Here is a 20,838-nt window from a genome sequence, read left to right as displayed (position 1 = left end):
GTAATTGTCTGGCCTAGTTGAGAAGCGAGGCATTTCATTTCAGATTGTTTGCAGATGTTGGGAGCGCTGCATAGAAATGTTGCGACTTCCCTTAATCTGATTACGAGTATCGCCCCAAAATAGCCTCCAATTCTCTTTAAGGCACCGCCAATGCCACCGCGAAATTCACTCTCAAATTGAACCAGTTCGAGTATAACTTAATTTGGCGGAGCCACCTTCACGGGAGCAGCGAAAACCACAACAAACGCAACCGCATCCACGAAATGCAATTAATTGTCAAGTTATTTAACACAAATATTTGAAATTGTTTCGCTAATCAGTTTGCGGCAAACGGAAAGGGGGCAAAGTCAAAGTGGAAACCAAAGTGGATTTCGTTTGCTATTTTTTACGTTTCTCTGTTTTTGTTTTGGTTTTCGGTTTTCTGTTTTTGTTTTTTTGGTGGGTCTGTTTAGGAGTCTGGGGCCCGAGAGCATTCCGATGTCCATAAAAATGTCAACGCAGCAACAACAGCAACAACGGCCACATGAAAATATGCCGCTTGGCTCGAATTGCCAAAGTGGCTAGGCCCGGCCCGGCCCGGCCTGGCTCGGCTGGGCTAGGCTTGGTCTTAAAACTGGACACCACACCACATCGTGGCTCCATGCAGTCTGAGCCAGACTCGGACTGAGTCGGACTCTGTGGTCGACACAAAAGTGTGTCTCTTTTCGATGTGGCCCGGTGAGCGGCAAATGGAACTGATTACAAAATATGACCAGCGGCTAAATGTATCTACATCGTAGCTGGCTGCTTAATTTCCCAGATAGCTGCACAATTTTATGCGTGGGCCATAAATTTGCACCGGGCTTAATACACAAACGCACGTGCTACTGTTGGTAGTGGTAATTATTGGAGCTGCTACTCGAGAGCTTTTTGTTTTGCAGCTAATGACCAAGACTTGCCTGTCAAAGTGGGCCATCAAATGTACTGGCTGTAGAGTGTGCCAGTTGTAGGAATGCGACAGGAGATTTTTGCCCAAAATGTACTTTCTAATTATAAGAACTGAACTTTCCCACCTGCAGCTGGGCTCCCGCTTCAGCTTCAGCTTCAGCTCCAGCACCAGCTCCAGCTCCTTCTCAGCGTGGGTGTCTGGGCCTGCACTTTCTGGCCTTCACTGTCAGGGTCTCCAGCTTCTTGTCTTTGCTTCTGGTAGTTTTTCTGATGCATCGATAAGAGACATCGAGAAAGACTCGAAACAGGCTGTGGCTGTCGCTCGCCATTTTCCTGGTGGTTCCCTCAGTGATCAGAGCATCTGGAAGTCCAAGATTTATGACCCCCGCCACTGCCACGGAACCAGTTGAGTGTTGCTGGCAGTGACTGTCAAACTGTGCCATGAAAATCCACATCGCTGAAATATATTCCCACTAAGTATTACAAGAGGTCTTTCCACGTAAGCGTCATGATGTTTTGACCCACAACAGCTACGACAGCGTGCAAAATGTTGCAAAATACGGCAACAACAATCAGTGGTGGTCTCCTCCCAAGATTTTGGCGTGTCTTTCGCCACTTTTTGACCTGTTCCAGGGAAGTCTCGTTATTCATTTGGTCCGATCGGTTGGGGCGTGGGGTGGTGCTGGGCGGAGATGGCTGCTGTGGGGCTGTGGCCAAGCCATTTGCATAAAGTTTTGACATTTATGCTCTGTCATAACTTAGATTTCTTGGCCATTGGCTATAAATCAATTTGTTATCGTCACATTCTATAGATTGTATGTTTTGGCTAGAGTTATGGGGAGGTATTAAGCATAACTAATTTGTTAGCCTAAGATATGAATGGAGCAGAGGGTAGACTTTAATTGAGTAGATACTGAACTTCTTGTTTCAGGGAATATTTCAAAATAAATTTGGTTCTAGAAAGACGCAATAAAATTGATTATCTCCCAGCCTGAAGTGTCCAACTTCCTGTTCCAACTTCCCACACTGCTCAGACCCCCACACACTGTTCAAAAAGTCAAGTAGCTGAACTCAAATAAAATCTTAGTTGGTTGTCCATAAAATCCGCAGAGTGACTGCCAACAAATGAAAATACAGCAACGGGCCACGAGGCTACAAGTGTTTTTACCTGAAGCGTGAAGATATGACAGACAAACAATTAGAAAACTGAAAAGCCTAGGGGAAAAACCACAGAGGCACTCGCTTTGCAAACGTAAAATTGAATACGAAGAAAAGGTTATGCAATCCGAGTTCTTGTTCAAGTACAACTCAATGAAAACACAAAGCCATCTTCATGGCGTTACTTCAGGCTGCCGCCAAACCCAAGCACCAAATGGTTATTCGAGAAGAGTCGTCTCTTCCATGGCAGTAGAGAGAAGGCTTTTTGCCTTCCATTGTCCAATCTGTAAATGGTGTTAAAATGTGATGAAAAAGCCGACTTCAAGGAGAACCAGCTACCATAGAGTATCCCATTACAATGGTCTTGTAATGCATTTTGGATGATAGATGAGTTGAATTTGAAGCAATGAAGACTTGAGGTAAAATGATGATAATTTTGTTGTCGTTCGTTCTCTTTCGTAGTGACCAGACGTGTTTTTGTTTTGCGCTCCGTATTTTCCTTTCTATTTTGGATAAACAACCGGGTTTTTTTCAAAATAACTCTTCTAATAATTGCCTAATAACTTGCCACTTTTCTTTCATATGCTAATACGCGAGTGCATGCCTTTTATTTGTTTAGAATTGTAATTTAATCGTGTTAATTTGTGCGTCGGTTGGTTGTGTGTTTGTGCTTTTTTTTTTTTGTAAGTACGCCCTCACTATTAGCCGCTCTCTCTTGTAGTTGCGCTTCTGCCTTCCACTCTCTAGCTCGAATAACTGTGCTCCCTCTCTCGCTCTCAATACTTTCTGTGCAGTAGCGCGCGCTAGCTGTCGCTGCGTTTCTTCTTTCTCTACTCTCTGCGCTCATCTGTTTTCGATCCCGCTTTAAGCACTGCTTATTTGCATTTGTCGGCACACTGGTTTAACTGCTATTTGTTTTTCGAGAAAATAATTTTTATATATTTCATTTATTTATTTCGTTTTTTATTTCTATATTTAATATAAATAATAGAAATAATGGAATACGTTGTTGTGTGTTCCGCTAAGGCTTGCAAGAAGCAGATCACCCACGACCAGCCGAACATCCCATGCTGGCTCTGCGATAATGTAGTGCACGCAAAATGTATTGGGTTTTCAGGCCTCGTGGGTGACGCAATCTCAAAGCGTAATGGTCTGCATTACAGTTGCGAGGCATGTCGGTCTGTCGAGAACGACATGGTCACATTTATGAGGCAGACGCGAAAGGGCTTTAAGGAGCTGACCGTGGGCTTTAAGAAGCAGTACGATCGGCTTCTAGCCATGGAGTCTCAGTTCAGCGGTTTTAAACTGCTGAATGAGTCTCCCAGGCGCAAAAAAGTCACTCCTCGTGATCTGCAAGTGCCTGTCCCTCGATCGCTCGCTGCTGATCAACTGTCTCCGTCCACTCCGATAGTGCAGCAGCTAATTTCGTTTGCCACTCCAATGGCAACGACAGCTGCTGGTGATCTAGTTTCGGCTACCGAATCGATCATCTCGGAGAACATGCAGCCAGTTAGCACTGTAGCGTCCGTGTCTGTCGAGTCCGTTCCAAAGCCCATCCCATCTATTTCGATCCCACCAGTTAATAAACGTCCCGGACCACCGGATATTGCCGTCACAGGTATCAGACCTGTGGTGCCAAAACCTCTGGTGGGAGTCCCACCAAAGCGGCAAGTTTTTGTCTCTCGGCTTGCCCCTGACCTCACATCTAATGATGTAACTGCTTTTATACAAAGCAAAATAAAAACCGATGGCTTAAAGGTGGAGAAGTTTAATTTCTCTTATGCCAGGGAGATATCCTCTTTCAAGATTAGCGTGTCTCCAACTCATTTCGAGACCATTTGCTCATCCAAATTTTGGCCAGAGCACCTGGTTGTGAAAGAGTTTAAGGCTAAGAAGAAAAATAGGCCCCCCATAACTCTTCCTAGTAGTGAGGCCAGTGCTCCTTCCTCCTCTACTCTTTCCTCTTCTGCTTATTCCTCCTCTGCTCTGCCCACCTCTTCCCACTCCTCGCAGTCAAAAAACTGATTTCCCTCCTTGTAGCCTATCAAAATGCTCGCGGCTTACGTAGTAAGCTGAGCACACTTTTATGGATAGTTTCACATTTTCATCCCATGTTATTGTGTTTACCGAAACCTGGTTAAAGCCGGACATTCTTAGTTCCGAAGTTTTGGCAGATAGGTACACAATTTATAGGAATGATCGTTCGTCTCGGCGTGGAGGAGGCGTTCTGATTGCAGTAAACTCTTACTTCACGTCGGAACTTTTCATAGTCCAGGTTTCACAAGACTTGGAATTCCTCTGTGTTAGACTGATTCTTCCCGGCCAGTCTATTTATGTCACTTGCTCGTATATTCCACCGACTTCGGATGTATTAATATACGAGCAGCACTTGTCCGCCTTAAAAACTGTATCTTCCTCGCTATCTGACAAAGACCATTTAATAGTTCTTGGGGATTTCAACCTGCCAGGTACTGTTTGGTCTTCGGTTAACGAGTCAAATAACCTTGTGCCCATGTCACGACATGATTTTATTGATGGCTTATTAGACCTATCCCTGTCTCAAGTCAACCATGTGAAAAACTCCTTGGGTCGATTGCTTGATCTGTGCTTTGTCTCTGATCCGACCTTATCGTTGTTAACACGAGCACTCCCGCTCACTATTCCTGAAGACTGCTATCATCCTACTTTCGAAGTGTCGGTAGATATTGGACCTACTGTATCGGATCGTGCGGGTAGGCTATCTGAACGCGTCCGCTGCTTTCGTAAAGCCGAGTTTACGAAGCTCAATAACTTAATTAGGGATTTTGACTGGTCCGCTCTGTACTCGTGCGCTGACGTCATTGAAGGCACAAACATTTTTTACAATGTACTTGACACAATTTTTGACACGTGTGTCCCACTCTCATGTCCGACTAGATCTGCGAAACCTCCTTGGTTCACCAAAGAGTTATCCAGTCTAAAGAACCTAAAATCAAGACTATTTAAAAATCTCAAGAAGTTGGTTCTCCCTCTTCTCTTTCTAATTACTTAATAGCTCGGTCAAATTTCACTGTTCTTAATGCTCAATGCTATAGGAACTACCTACTTCGATGCAGGATACGTTTTTCACAGGACCCTAAACAGTTCTACAGCTTTGTAAACAGTAAGCGTAGAACGTCCGCACATCCATCCATGCTATCATTTTTGAATATGTCGGCAAACAATGATCAGGCAATCGCCGATCTTTTTGCACAATTTTTCCAAACCACCTATTCCCAGGAAAGCTACCCAGGCACTATGTATCCATATAGTTTACCAAGGTCGAATGGCATTTTTCTGCCCTATGTTAAATGAAGGCTCCTTACTTCATGAACTTAAATTAGTTAAGCCGGTATTTTCACCGGGCCCTGACGGAGTTCCCGGCTGTGTACTCAGGTACTGTGCCGAGTCTCTGTGCGGACCTTTGCTTAAATTATTCAATCTTTCCATCCATTCTTCTAGCTTTCCCCCCATCTGGAAGGAATCCTTTATAATTCCTCTCCATAAGAAAGGTAGCAAGTCTGACGCCAAAAACTATAGAGGTATATCTAAGTTATCCGCTATTCCTAAAATGTTCGAGAAAATTTTAACTCCGCACTTGCAACATCTTTGCAAATCACTTATATCTCCAGCTCAGCACGGATTTATACGGCGACGATCAACAACCACTAATCTTTTAGAGTTCACCTCCTTTGTCATTAAAGGATTCCAAGGTAACTTGCAGACGGATGTTATTTACACTGACTTCAGTAAGGCATTCGATTCTGTAAACCACTCTCTTCTTGCACAAAAGCTCGACCTTCTAGGGTTTCCGCCCAATCTGTTGAGATGGATTTCTAGCTACCTGTGTTCTAGGTCTCAAAGGGTCCGTTTCAAAAACTCCTTATCTTTACCTGTCATGGTTACTTCTGGAGTACCACAGGGTAGCCATTTAGGCCCCTTACTTTTCACACTCTTTATTAATGACCTGCCTTCTGTCTTAACAAATTCTCGAATACTTATGTATGCGGATGATGTTAAGCTCTGTGTCCAGTATAAGGACATCTCATTTCACTCTCGCTTGCAATCTGATCTCAATAGCTTTCAGTCATGGTGTTGCGCAAATATGTTACACCTTAATGCCTCGAAGTGCAAAGTAATGACTTTTCATCGCTCCAGCCCCTTACTGGCACCTTACACCCTCTGCGGTAGTTCTCTTGAGAGAATTACATTAGTTGATGATCTTGGTGTTAAACTAGACCCCAAGTTAAAGTTTTCTGAACACATTTCTACCATGGTAAATAAAGCCATGGGTGTGCTTTGGGTTTATAAAGAGGTGGTCAAAGGAATTTGATGACCCCTATATAACGAAGACTCTCTATATCTCGCTTGTTCGTCCGATTTTTAGAATACGGCTCATGTGTATGGTGCCCTCAGTACAACATACATCAGGACCGTATTGAATCAGTACAGAAAAACTTCTTATTATTTGCCCTACGGGGCCTCAACTGGGATGCAACTGTCAGACTGCCATCCTACCGTAGTAGACTTCTTTTAATAAATCTTCCATCCTTAGTTAGTCGTAGAAAAATGCTTGGTGTAATTTTTATGCACAACTTGATCAAGGGGGATGTAGACAGCCCTGACTTGTTGAGCCGCGTAAACTTTACGATTCCCATTAGACCCACTAGAAACTATATTCCTTTGTTCCTTCCAATGTGTAGATCGAATTATGCCTTGCACGAGCCCTTTAGAGTGTTATGCTCGGATTATAATTCTCTCTATCACATTATATCCTCGACTCACTCCCTTCCTCTTCTTAAATCTCTTATACTAGCCTACCTCTCCCGTAGTTAATTTAATTTTTGACTTTGATAATTTTGCTTGCTTAGCTATAGTTGCTCTAGTTTAGTTGTGTTTAGTTCTAATTTTCCTCGAATATTAGCCTAACATCTATCTTTCCTGCATGCTCGCGACCGGTTCGGTTAATCGCGCCGCGCGTCATGCGGCAGCGCCCCTCGGTCGGTTGGGCGGGAGGAGGGCTGCGTTCTGCTGGGTTCCGCGCGTAACAGGCTTTGGCTTGGTGTCGCATGGGCCACTTGATGGTGCAGTCATTGCATATCAACGTCCAGACAATAATGCTTGGATTATGCAAATGAGTTTTCGTAGACAACAGACAATATTGAATTGATTTTAAGACATTTACAAATATTTTCAAGCATTCAATTATGGCGAAATAAGTTGAAGAACACAAACAGTCTTCGCAGCCAGATGCATCGATCCCACATCGAGAACTTGACTGATTTGTGCATTAGGCTCTTTAAATTGAGGCCAATAAAGGGCAGCGAAGCGTTTCACTTTGCCTTCGAATGTAGAGCAGAAATTCAATTATGTTTTCCAAGTTATTGATGGACCTGCCCTCCCCATCACATCTGTTTCTCATAGGTGCACCCCAATTAATCAGAAAGAGCGCAGGCTCATTTTGAGGAATTTCTTTGTTCTTGGCATGGTAATCTTAGGTACTTACCCTCGCAGGCCACCGTGGGGGCATCCGTTGGATCATCGGTTTCGGCCACCAGCTCCCAGTCGGCATCGTCTTCGGCTAGTTGCAGCGCAGCCAGATCCTCCAGCTGCTGGGCATCCACGTTCATGCCAAAGTATCCATCCTGGCACTCATGGCACTTGACACCAATGACGCCCACCTTGCACTGGCACTGACCCGTCAGTTGGTCGCACGTGTCAGGGGTAGCAGTACCCAGGGTATCGCAGCTGCACGGCGGACAGCGTAGGTCCACGTGGGCGAAGCCCGTGTCGCATTCGTCGCACTTCTGTCCGGCGAATCTCGGCTTGCACAGGCACTGACCATCTGTGCTGTCGCAGAGACCGCTCTCCGATCCCTCGGCATGGCAGAGGCAGGGCTCACAGCCGACGGCAGGATCTCCCCAGTAGCCCAACTTGCATCGCTCGCAGTGCCAGCCCTCGGTGTTGCCACTGCACGTGATGCAGGCGCCGGTGGTCACGTTGCACGGTCCTCCAGCGCAGTCGCAGCGCTGGCAGCTGCTGCCTATCTGCATCGGATCGCCAAAGTATCCATCGTCGCACACCTGGCAATGGTCGCCGGTGAAACCCTCCGGGCACTGCGTGCAAATGTATTCCGCGTGCTCGATCAGCTCGAACTGAGGATTCAGGTCCATGTAGTTGTAGCTCTTCAGCTGGCAGCTGGGCGAGAAGTTGTTCGACTCCTCGGGCAGTGGACAGGCGCAACGCTTGCAGTCGTGAGGCGTACCCTGCAGAGGGTTTCCATAAAATCCAAGCTGACAACGCTCGCAGCTGAAAAAATGCAATCACAATTAATTCTCTGACTGAGTGCTGCCACATCATTGAAAATACATGATAGCGCTGCCACATCAACGAAAATCGTTGCAAAAAGAGCTTTGTATGCCGAGCTTTCATGGTGAGGTAAAGCATATATGGGTCATGTCTTAGCTAAAGGTGAAATATCTATTTTGAAAAACTCACCGTTCGCCAAATGTGTTGTGCATGCAATCGCCACAGTTGCCGCTCTGCAGATCACAAGAGTTGGAGTGACCGTTGCAGGGACAGGGGATGCACTTGCTCAGCAGCTGGTGCTCCGTGGAGTTCTCATAGATGCGTTTGTAGCCGAAGGCACAGCCCTCGCAAGAGAGTCCCGTGTAGCCGGCCGGGCAGAGGCACTGCTCCACCTGTGTGGAAGCCTGGGCGCCCAGCTCCACGCCGCCTGAGTAGATGACAGCCCGCACCAGCGAGGTCTCCACCTGGTCGGTGTGGAAGGCGGCGCGGATGAGCATGGCCTCAAGGGAAACGAGAACCGAGAGGAACTGGGTGCGGGTAACCGACTCCCCATGATACTCCCCGCCCTCGGTTCGCCTGAGTCTGGTCTTGATGTCTTTGATGGCGGGCGGCACATGGTACCAGCCCTCCTCCGTTAGTGTCACATTCAGGCTGGCCTCCAGTCCCACGAACGAGTCATCGGCATAGCCGATCTTCAGCCCGTTCTTGCCGCACAAAATAACATTGGGTCCCGTTGAGGACTTTCCCGAGGTGTCGCCGCGCATCACAACCCACGAAAGCAGCAGCTGCAGCCTGGCCCCGTAGCTGGTCAAGCGATTGCCCAAGTATCCCAGGGGTGCCTGCCAGTAGATGGCCTCCAGTTCGTCCGGTTCATTGCCAAAGGTCAGGCCCTTCTCCGCATCGACAGATATGGGAAACCATTGCTTCCGCTGTATGTCCGTGAGCTTCCAATCGTTGAGGGTCTCGAAGGCCAGTGTCTGGAGCCTGGCACTGTGGCAGGTATCGGAGACACCGGAGCACCAGCAGCTGGTACAGCCCAGTGGGTTCTCTTCGCTCAAATCAAAGTACCCGGCAGCGCACTCGGAGCATGCCTCCCCCTCCACATTGAGCTTGCACTGACATTTGCCGGAGCAGGAGCTGTCGGAGGAGAGGGTTCCCCTCTCATCGCACTCGCACGGCTTGCACTCCTCTCCGTAGTAGCCTGGAGCGCACTCCTCGCACCGCTTGCCCCGGAAGCCCTCCAGGCAATTGCAGTGGCCGCCCTCCGGATGGCAGCTCCCAGTAGACCGGCTGGGATCGCAGCTACACGCCACACAAGGTTCCGTGAGGCCGGAGCCTAGTTCCCTGTAATATCCACTCTCGCAGAACTCACACTCATTGCCGGCCGTGTGGTTCGCACAGCCCTGGCAGATGCCCTTGTCCAGGAAGGAGTCGTAGGAGCAGCTTTCGGCATGGCCATGGCACTGACAGATCTCGCACTCTTCGCTCAGTCGATAGGGTCGATCTTGAAACAGAGGACAGCACTCCTCGCACTGCATTCCGCAAGCGTTGTGCTGGCAGACGCACTGCACCACTGGGCTACCCGTCGTCTCCTGGGTTCGGTCCGCATGTCCGTGGCAGTCCAGTCGGGCACTCACCCGCAGCTGCTTGAGGGAGTAGAAGCTGCGCTTCTCCAACGACGGCGAGTCGAGCAGCCAGTCCACGCTGTTGTCCAGATTCGCAGTGGAGTGCATTCCCTGCAGCCGAATCCTCATGTAGCGAGCGGTTATGAACTGCATGAGCTCTGGGCTCTGGTCCATGGCTCCGGGACGATTCTTCAGCAGTGAAACATGCAGCTCTCCGTTCTCCAGGGGCAAAGGCTTCGAGAACTGTGTCGAGCATATGACTTCGGTGTCGTTCTGAAAGACATATTTGCCATTCTCTCCGGAGAGATTCCAGCGGCGCCGGCAGTCTGCGTCACTCAGTCCAAAGTACTGCCAGGGCTCGTAGTCGATGCCATTCAGCGACTTTTCGAGTATCCAAGAGGCGGGTCGCGGCGAGTTTGCCGACTTTAACATCACAAAGAAGATTTGATAGGTCTGAAAATGGTAAAGGAAAAACATTAATAAATGGATCACAATAAATAAATAAAGCACTTTGTAAAATGTTCTCACAACATCAGCCAAATTGATCGCAAAAAGATAGAATTTTCCAACAATTACTAAGCAGCTCTCTAGCCAAATTACCACTAAACTTAGTTGCTATTTATGTATATTTATTTGCGCCTTTTCATTCACATATTTGTAGTAAAATTAACCATTTTCCCCAGCACTAAGCACCGCCTAACACCGCCTGGTAGTTTTACAGCCACTGAGCAAATGGACCATAAATTATCTACGCACCCAAATGTCACTGTTTCTGTCACCGGGCTGATGTTTCTATTTGGCGGCTGTGTTGGGTACAAGTAGATATATCTTTGCATCTGCGTCTATATCTTTGCGAGTGCTAGCGAAATCTCTTAACCCGCCATTGGCATCGTCGTGTCATAAATTTCCCAAACTGTCAACCCACCAACCGCAGCCCCAGAGAGCCTAAGCCCAAGCTGAACCCCCGACCCTCCTGGCTCTTTCAATGTGGCCGGCAGCACCGGCTGACAAACGATATTCGGAAAATTGTTAAACAAAAAGCGAAATGCCAAAAACCTCGCGTGTGCGAGACGCTGAAAATGTTGCGCCTATCGAGGATCAGTGACCAAAAAAAGAGACACACACACACACGGGCCCAGGCCGAAAAAGAGGGGAACAAAAATCAATAAATGGCAAGCAATTGAATTTTTGCGACGGGCGACTTGTGGCGAAGGTGTGGCAAGGTGTATAATTGATTACGACTCACCGACTTTGGCCACATGGCGCCATTTAACGAGATATTTCGATCTATCTTTTCTCTATCGGCTTTTCGCTAGTCATCATAAGCCAGGCACCGCCACCAGCCACCGGCAACAGCCACCAGGCAAGCCAAATGCCATTCCGTATTAAATGTAATCTGAGAGCGGCAGCCAGCAATTCTCACAAGCACCCAGCAACTCTATCAAATTTCAAGCCCCGCTCACTAAGTAGCTAATGGCAGCATCGCCAACAGCGTTTTCTCGTCACACTTTTGCCGCAGATCTGACCAGGCGATAGATAAGGTGAGCGAAAAACTTAAGAGCCGCGCATGCGTGCGCTCCCCATCCGCCTGTATTCGATTACAGCAGCAGCTGGACGGCTGATAAGATTATAGAAATAAGCAAACAGCCGGCCAGAACGACGGGCGAAAAAGTGAGAAATTGTTTTTGATTGTGGAAATGGAAACAGCTTAGAGGCATGAGAAAAATTCATTGCTTTCAAGAAGGCATTACGAACTGGATATGAGCTTAGATTAGGTATTCACCTCATTCACTCTGGCACTTTTCAGGCCCAGTAAATACTCCTCAAATATATCTATTGCAAAACTCGAATGCCACGTTAAATACTGCATTTCCTTGATATTCTGCAGCCTCTGAACTTGACACAATGAAAGCAAATCGATAAGTTATCTGCACTGAATTATGTTGTCCAACTCAAATTGCTGCCCAAGACCTTGATCGCAATCAGCTTGAGAGCTTGAGAGCCAGAGCTTCTGGGACTGCGAACCAACTTCCTGCTAGCTGCCTGTCGAACAGAAACAAGTTCCAGATAACAGAGAGACGTAGAACATGGACTCCTTCTGCTCCTGCCATGTGGAGATGTGAAAATCGTTGTAGATTGCAATCGGCGGCAGGTGGCAAGTGACGCTGACGGCCTCAAGGGTAGCGCTCTGACGTTTTTATCAGTTTAGACCAACGGACGGGCAGGACCCACGAAGATCACCAAGAGGGAGGGAAGTGAGTTAAAGCGTTTGCATTGGAGCCTGTTGTCAGATTGCTTGTCAGCTGATAAGGCCAAATCAAAGAGAGTCTAAACAAAATTGTTAATTCTTACAGGCGAGACAACTTAATTGGGAGTGGGACAGGGACAGGGACAGGGTCAGACAGCGAGGACTCGGTCAGTAATTGGGAGACGAGAGGGAACGCTGCATTGCGTGTTGTAAATTACCCAAATTAACATTTATGGCAATCAAATATTTATCGCTCAATGAGGAAAAGCCATCAGGCATAACCGACAGCAAACTATCTGCTCCCCACCACCCACAAAAAACTCGTCTGCTGCTCAGTTAATTGCCAAAAGAAAAGAAAGCAAAACGGAGAACTCATGACATCGTAAAATTGTAAAAATAAACGGTACAAAAATTGAAGTAGACAGACTGAAACAGCACAAATAAAAGACAACAAATGTTGGGCTGTGGTCTAAGTTTTATTTTTGCCTGCCAGACACCATTCTCCTCGGCCTATCTCTGCATATTTTTTGGCAAATTATAAAGTTTTCGTGGCCCATTTAGAAGAAATACTAGAATCTGTTATTTTTCGGTGGCACGTTTTCAGATAACACCCAACGCGATGCGATGGTGAATGAACCCACATGGCAGACATGTTGCCTATACTTACACGGTGTATTTTCGTGCATTTTCTTCTCTCTCTTCTCTCTCTACTCGCGCCATTCGACGTGTTCAGTGTTCGTTCTGAAGTAATCGAAAAGTTTTCTGTCTGCTGCCAGTTTTTATCTCGGAAAATTGGCGCATTAATGCGGCTCAAGAATGAGCAAAGTTTTGTATAACTGGCTCTGGGCTTCCACTTTTATCATCCGAATTGAACAAGTAGCCAGCACTTTTGGTGGCTCTAAGCGGGCTGCTCCAGATGCCAAGGAATGTGGTTTTGAATAATTTTGAATAGTTCTGTGGCTGCACCTCGAATGGTTAATTGATTGCTTGTTTTTTGTTTTGGAGACAAATCTAATGAATAAAGTAGCTAAACATTAATAAATTTCAAAAAATAATGGCCTTTAAATAGCTCTAATGAATTCAGCGGTTGACTCTGTGAGCTCTAAACTCTGCTCCCACTGGGTTCGCTTCTTGGTAAATAGCATGAAAGTATTTCAAGCGATGCTTCAATCACGCAATGTATGCAAATGCAGCAGCCGAAGCAACACACGACGCCCGACGGAAGCGTTCTTTAAAAGGCCTTAAAAATTCGCAGGAAAAAGGCTAAAGCAAAAAAAGCAAGAAGGAAAACTAAAATCACAGCCAAAACAAATAAATAAATTGACCATTAAAATAATTGCTGCGCCTAAAATGCCTCGCGTACGTGGCTTGTATCACGGTTTGCTTGTTGTTTTCGTAGTTGTTGTGGCAGTTGGCTTTGCTGGAATTGCATTTGTTGCTGTTGCTGTTGCTGTTGGTGCAGCGAATGTTGCAACAACTTGTCAAACATTTGAATTACAGTTACGAAACCAATACCGATGCCAAATGACCGGCCCCTCGAGTGCCCGCCAACTACTCGTATTTTGAAGTTTTTTTTCTTCCTCCCAAATTTGGCTAAATTTAATGAAGCAATTAAATGTCTATAGAAAAAGATACACACACTCGACAACAAACGACCAACATCAAACATTGAAAAATGGCAATACTCGTATTTCTGGGCTTGGTCAGATGTTTGCCGACAAACAGCAAACTCCAAAGAACATTTCATAGTTTTCCTGAGTGTGTGTAAAAGGTCGAAACGCGTAAGAGAAAAAAAATATCAGAGCTTGTCTATTTATGGAGCTTTCTTTTTAAATTTATAGAAAAGAGTCCCAAATGTACCCTGATTAAAAGTTCGTGGTACTTTCCTTTACTTTAAATGTGATGGAAAAACTTCACCAACAGTTTGAGAGTCCCTGCTGTTGGGGGTTCTATAACCGCGTATCCCTGAGTTCTCGCTAGACTTTCAATTAGTCACGCGCGCCACAAAGCAATTCAAGCATAAATCTAGACATTTTTTTGGGAACAGACAGCCTGACAGAATGTTCAACTGCCGCACTGACTGAATGACTGCCTGACTGAATGCCTGACTGACTGGCAGACAGACGGACAGACGAAATTCTCTGGTCTGTCCATATGTAGTTCTGACCGGCCGGTCTTTTGGGGACCAGTCAGAGACTGTCGCCTGTTTCCAGCGACGGAAAATATTTTAAGCTGTCAAATCGTTGACACATGCCTGTCGGTTCCTCTGGCTGCTGTTGTTGTAAATCTCTCGATTAGTCTAATTGTTAAAATCTACTCATGGGCGGGAAGCCGCGAAGGCGAGTCCCAACGGATTTGTCGCCCGAGAATAGACAAACAGAGACACCAACGTCAATGTCAAATGCTGCTCAGAGGTCATAAATTGTGTTTCTTTTCTGGTCTTGTTCGGGTTGGAGTTGGAGGCCGTGGGACAGCCAAACAACGGGGAGATCTCTTCTCTAATGTGTTTCTAAATAGTTGTGACAAATGTTTAAGTTATTTCCCCAACAAACAAAAGTCTTCATTTAAGAAATGCCGCTGGTGAAGCTGTAATACAGATCAGCATTGAATCGCAAACCATTCAACTTCCTACCATTAATTTATCCGCCTATAAATACATATTTCCATGTAAAATAATTCCCCCATGTCTCGATAAGAACAGCAGAGTAAAGAGAGAGCAAGAAAGATTGGAGTACAAGACTTTGGACGTCCATTTGGGCAGATAAGCGGCAGAATTTCTCGCTCGAAGGCACCAACTCCTACACCGAAGCGATTCAATATATTTAATATTCAGTAATAGTAAACCCAAACTGTAATTATTTATAGTTTTCACCTTGATTCGTTTGGAGAAAATACACTTTTTCTTTTCGAACAGTAAGGGTATCTAAGATTCCGCGCTACGAAGCCAGCCATTTTGGGATTTATCTTTTATTCGAGACCTCATATTGTGCGCAGAAAATACATATTTAGTCGCCAGTCGCTGCTCAGTTCATCAACGACATTAAGCAATTAATTACGTACGGATCTCCGCACAATAATGCTCGATGGGTTCCACTCGTACTCCCTGCTGCTGCTGCTGATTTGTGGATCTGCTTCAGCGGAAGTGTGCAAGGAGAACGATGAATGGCCTTGTAAGGAAGATGGAAAGTGTATCCCATTCGGGGAAAGGTGCAATGGGATACCAGATTGTAAGCACGGCAGCGATGAATCCTATTCAGAGTGCAAGACTCATCCGCACGACATGGATCATGAGAGCTTCTACTGTGCCACGGGCGTATCAGTGAGCAAAGATGCAACTTGCAACAAAGCCAGAGATTGCCCTGATGGTAGTGATGAGCTGCCCCAAATATGTGAAGAAGAGATTTTCGGACTGAAATTCAAGGACTTGAACATCCGGGGCAAATGTGATATTGCTGAAATCGAATGTCTACCTGGAGAGTGCGTATCTAAGACAATGAAATGCGATGGCAGAATCGACTGCAGCAATGGTCGCGATGAGTCCCTGGAACTGTGCTTCCAGCCCTGCTCAGCTTATCCCTGTTTTCAGTGCGCCAATGGCGTGCTGGTCGATCATGATTACATCTGCGATAACAAAATCGACTGCTTGGACGGCTCTGACGAGCTGCTCGGTGTCTGCACCGGGAACAAGGAGAGCTGGATGGCAAAGCCGATGGCGATCTGCATAGAGCCGCCTGACGGGGCGCATATATTTACCAAAAACACAAAGTTCTCCTCGAGCAACGGAACACGTTTTGTTTATCCCAATCAGCCAGCCGAGCTGCAGTGCCAGAGCAACAATCGCACAGTTTGGAATGTGTGCACGAAGGACGGGTCCTGGAACCGCGCACTTCCCCAGTGCCGTGTCAAGCCAGTCTATTTAGACCCGGACACGAATGGCACAAACGGCTGTCGACTGGTCATGTACAACAAAGACACCATGAGGATCCATCAGGTTCTAGCAGACGGCCAGCAAGTCCTTGTCGTTCCACCCATCCTTGACGTCAATGTGCGGTTCGAGTGCGGCGATACATACACCTTTCTGCCGTACTCTGAAAATGGCTCCACCAAACACTGCCAACCGGATAAACAGTGGCTGGTGGACTTAGAGGACTTTAATCCGCGTTGCACAAGTAAGTCTCTCGTCTGGTAGTGTGGCTTTTCCCCAGTCTAAGTCTGTTCCCCAGAACTTTGCAGTCCAGAGGAGCTAACTCAACTGTTTTCCTTGAGTCCCACCTGCTACGACGGAGAGCATGGAGCACGCGTCAGTTGTGACGATAAATACTCTCTGATTCCGGGTACCCGGGTGAAATTCGAATGCGCCGAAGGCTTTATGCATCTGACCAGAGATGTACACTATGTGAGATGTACCGAAAATGGCGAATGGGAGGGCTTGCAGGAGCTATGCTCGAGGCAGCAGGAGCTGTGCAAATATCAGTGCTACAACAATAATCACGTTACCACGCTCAGCAGATCGGGCGAACTAACAAACTCCCTTCATGCATCCTGGGTCGTGCCCATTTATACGAGGAAAAACGATACTCAATATAGATTCGCATGTGCCGGAAATCTGATTGGACTCAACGTTGTCCTAACCGCAGGCCATTGCTTGTATGATCTGACAACAGGAGACATTCGCGTTGGACCCACCGGCAACAGATACGAGATAATCACTGAGGATTACTATGAGGTTATAATGGTTCAAACATACAAGTAAGTGTTCGAGCTTATGCAAATCTTTTTTAATGATAATTCGTTTGATTTTAGAGCGTATTTCAAAATCAACCACAACCATGATGTGGGAATTATCATGCTGAGTAAGAAGATTCAGCTCCGACAAGATCTGCAAGTTGTTTGCCTGCCATACAACCTGACCAAGCCGATATATTTGAACGATTCGTTTTCGAATGTGTTGTCCTGGTCGGACGATGGCTCTTTGATGCGCACATCCGGAAAGATCATTGAACCAAGGCAGCACAGTGGCGACGTGTTTATTGATCTAAATGCCGATGAAAAACTCTGTCCTGGCGACAGTGGCGCAGGGCTGATCATGCCGTGTAAGACCTCAAGCCTGTGCTTAGTTGCTGTTGTGAGCAGATCCCCTGGAGCAGGAGAGCGTGCATCAAAATGCTCCAGAGAAGCGACCGCCGCCAGCATTATGAGCGGGTTCTTTCAAAGTTGGATCGAAGAGATAATAAATAATAGTCCATGCTTGAAGAACTGGTAGATTCTTTTGCATAAAGAACACCACTTATATGAATGTTAAACTATTTCCATGAGCTTAGTATGGACCAAGTAATTATACGTGAATAAATATTTATACGGAAAAGTACTTTATGGAATGCTAAATATTCGTAGATCAAACTTATCAGAATGAATGCACAAATAGAATAGAGATAACAACAACCTAACAAGTAAGAGAATTATATACGAATATTCATGCAAATTCCAAAAACTATTTCAGATAGATGCAATCCACTGTGCAATGGCTCTGAAAGAGAGCTAGTGATTGGGTTAAATTACACCACTCTTAGATAAGCCAGCTAAGCCACACTGGATAAGAGAGAATATGCTGAGAACTCTGACAAATTCTAGCTAAAATTGTATGAGACTTTATATGATTCAGCCTGATGCCTTTGAAATCTTCACACAAAATTCTATTGCCCCAGCAGCCGTAACACAACGCAAACTTACTAACGTATAAACAGATGCTCGACTTTAACCTTTTCTATCTTTAAATAGAGAACAATATTGCAGCGCTTTAAACTAACTAAAGCCCTCTGACAGGCTGAGAATATTTTGTTGTCGTCGCTCAAGCAAATCAACGTAATGAGAGCGTGTAAATTTTGACACATGCCCCTGATTTGACTCCGTTTTCTCAGCTTCCTCTCTGCTCGTACGAGCAAATCATGGGAACCCATAAATCTTGCTGCTGCTGTCGATGTCTGACCAAATATGTAGTTCAACATGCGACAATTGCGGTTCAAAATTGGCCAAACTCTTGGCATCTACATACAGTCGAGTTGGAGCCATAAAAGGTTTGTAAATTTTAGATGGGGTTCTCCATCTAAACGTATTGCTGGGCACTGTCAGAATTAATTAAGTGAAGGGCACAAATTAAATGTTTCCGAGGCTGTTGGCAGAGTTCCGTTCCCTTTTGCGAGGGGAGAACTGCGTGCAGGAATTTATTAATAATCTTGGAGAGCAGCGCATGGCTGTCATAAATCTTTCATACTTTGAGTCATATGCAAAAACAATGTTTTTAATTTTAAATCACTTCCAGTCTGTGGATGTGGATGTTCCTCCTGCTGCTGGCTGCTTCTCGTTTTAATTAAGTGTACACTTGATGCCGATGCCGATGCCTTTGCCATGGCCTCTATCTCTCCCTCTCCAGCCAGCATCTTTGTCTGGCTCCGATCCGGGGCAAATGGCAGTGAAAGAATTATATCAAAACATTGAAATATGTATCTCGCGGAAGACTCGAGTGCAAGCTGCACTTGAAATGTCAACTTTTTGTCGGTTGATGCTAAACAGATGGTAAAGTTTTCCTTTCTTTTCAGCACATTATCGTTTTATGTGGGGAAGGTTGTGAAAGTGTGGATCAGATGCTGATGAGAATGATTGGGTGGCAGCGCGATTCGTTGTGGGTGAATTCCAATTAACACTATCGCAGAACCATTAGCAATCGATCGAATTTTAATTATGCATTGAAAGTGTGAGAAAACGATGTTCTCTCGAGGGATCTTGATTGGGGCGCAAGAAGTAGTTTTGAGGCAGAGGAGAAATGCGATTTGTAGACGCTTATAGAAGTTCTCAATGTATACTGCATCATATTCAGATCGTTTTTCATCTTTGCATCAAATACAACTCAATCACCCCGGAAATCAATATTTCTTTCCGCTTCTCCAGCTAGAGAAAGTCTTGCGGATAATATGTAAGCTAATATGGCTCAATCAAAACTCCATCAAAAGCAATTTATGTTGGCCATTTCGAGCATTAGAATTGAACGGGCACTGGGACTGGTTTCAGTTCCAGTTACAGTCTCGATCGCTGTGATCATATTTCAAAATTCCAATGGGAGAGGCCCAGATGGATCATGGATGGAGCTGGCGTTAAATCGCTTGTAAATGAGTGACAACTCGGCGGCTTAATTACAAACTGGATCACCGCTCTTGTCTGTCAGCCTTGTCGCTGCTCAGCCCCTATCGATGGGTTGGATTGTTGGACTCCGATGTAACTTATTTGTGATCTCAGCTGCGACTCACCTGCTTTAGATCGAGTGTGATGGTCACATACTCGAAGTGACGGCCACCCTGAAGCGTCGGGGACTGCCACCAGATCTCCTCGAAGCCGGAACCGGGCGAGATTAGCGACTCGATGGGCCGCTGCTTGGCCCGATCCGAGGAGTGGGCATTGCAGGTGCCGCACTGCTTGGCCCAGTTCCTATGGGGATAGGCGTCGACCAGCTTGCAGTACTCCTCCGCCCCGTTCTGTCCACACGTGGCATTCACTGTGATCGAGGCCCGAGGTGCCACATTAAAGAGCGGGGGATAGAGGCCTCCCGAACTGGATGATGATCCAACGCCAGCGGACACATCATCGGCTTGCTGGCTGTTGAGCAAACGCAGGGCTGAAAGTAGAGCAAAATTATTATTATTATTTCGCCTGGGAACTCTGCAGATTATTCAAATTTTTGACAGTTTTTCCCATGCCAATCAATTAAATTGAACCAGCGAACAAGTCGAGAACAAGCCCTCAAGAAGCATTGCCAATAAATCAGTGGCCAGGCAGGGGTCTGCTCTGAACTTTGCACCAGGCGCGTTATTGATTGGCCTGCTGGAAACACTGAACGAGTATCTCACGGTACCCGTAGCTGGAGTGGTAGCAACAAAGGCCACAACTTTCGAGATAAACTTTATCGCTGACCAGACAGCAGACAGCAGACAGCAGCCAGTAGCCAGCAGCTGGGCCAGAAGCAGACCCAAATGTTGACCTGGAATGCCATTTGCATGTTTGGTAGCTCCAAATTGCAGCCTGCTGCTGTTTTGGCAATTGTCAACCAAAACTTTTGGCCAACAACACAAAGTTGCTGACGTAATTGCCTTCAAATTGCAGACACTCGTAAGGATGGCTGGGAAAAGTTCCACTGGAACACTTCACCCACTTAAAGGGGTTCAAAACAAAGACCAAGGCAAGAAATTTTGTTTGGGCAACAAGGAAATCAAGCTGTATTTTATTCATTTTCCTTGTACCCATTTTCCACTCAGCCTTGCCAAGGTTTTTATTGCTAATTTATAAATATTTTCATTTTTTGTGGCGCATTCAATTTGTCAAAACATTTAATCAGCAAAACTTTTCTCACTTAAGCTGTCAGCACCTGGAAAACGTGAATGCATTCGTACATTCAGGTGGAGAGCATTGAGTTGAGGGGAATGTAAATGGAAATGGAGGCCTCTGAATCTACGAATGTTTGGGTGTCGTGCAGACACGTCGAAAAGGCCACCGCCAGCCCGAAGC

At 46.1% G+C, this 20,838-nt stretch overlaps 1 protein-coding gene across 2 annotated transcripts in view; it reads right to left on the bottom strand.

Moving 5' to 3' along the window:
* Positions 1–20,838, bottom strand: part of LOC117902649 (laminin subunit alpha-1) — a 72,077-nt gene that overhangs the window by 38,869 nt on the left and 12,370 nt on the right. For both annotated transcript variants that reach the window (XM_034814174.1, XM_034814175.1), the window contains exons 2-4: positions 19,587–19,951; positions 8,602–10,490; positions 7,610–8,412 (exon numbers count right to left, since the gene is read on the bottom strand). In XM_034814174.1, coding sequence (XP_034670065.1) covers positions 7,610–8,412; positions 8,602–10,490; positions 19,587–19,951 — 3,057 coding nt within the window. The remainder of the gene's footprint in view (positions 1–7,609; positions 8,413–8,601; positions 10,491–19,586; positions 19,952–20,838) is intronic.

This window comes from Drosophila subobscura, chromosome U, assembly GCF_008121235.1.
Source record: "Drosophila subobscura isolate 14011-0131.10 chromosome U, UCBerk_Dsub_1.0, whole genome shotgun sequence".
Classification (NCBI taxonomy): Eukaryota; Metazoa; Arthropoda; class Insecta; order Diptera; family Drosophilidae; genus Drosophila; species Drosophila subobscura.
Note: the sequence above shows the minus strand (reverse complement) of the source record. Positions and strands in the feature narration are given on the sequence as shown.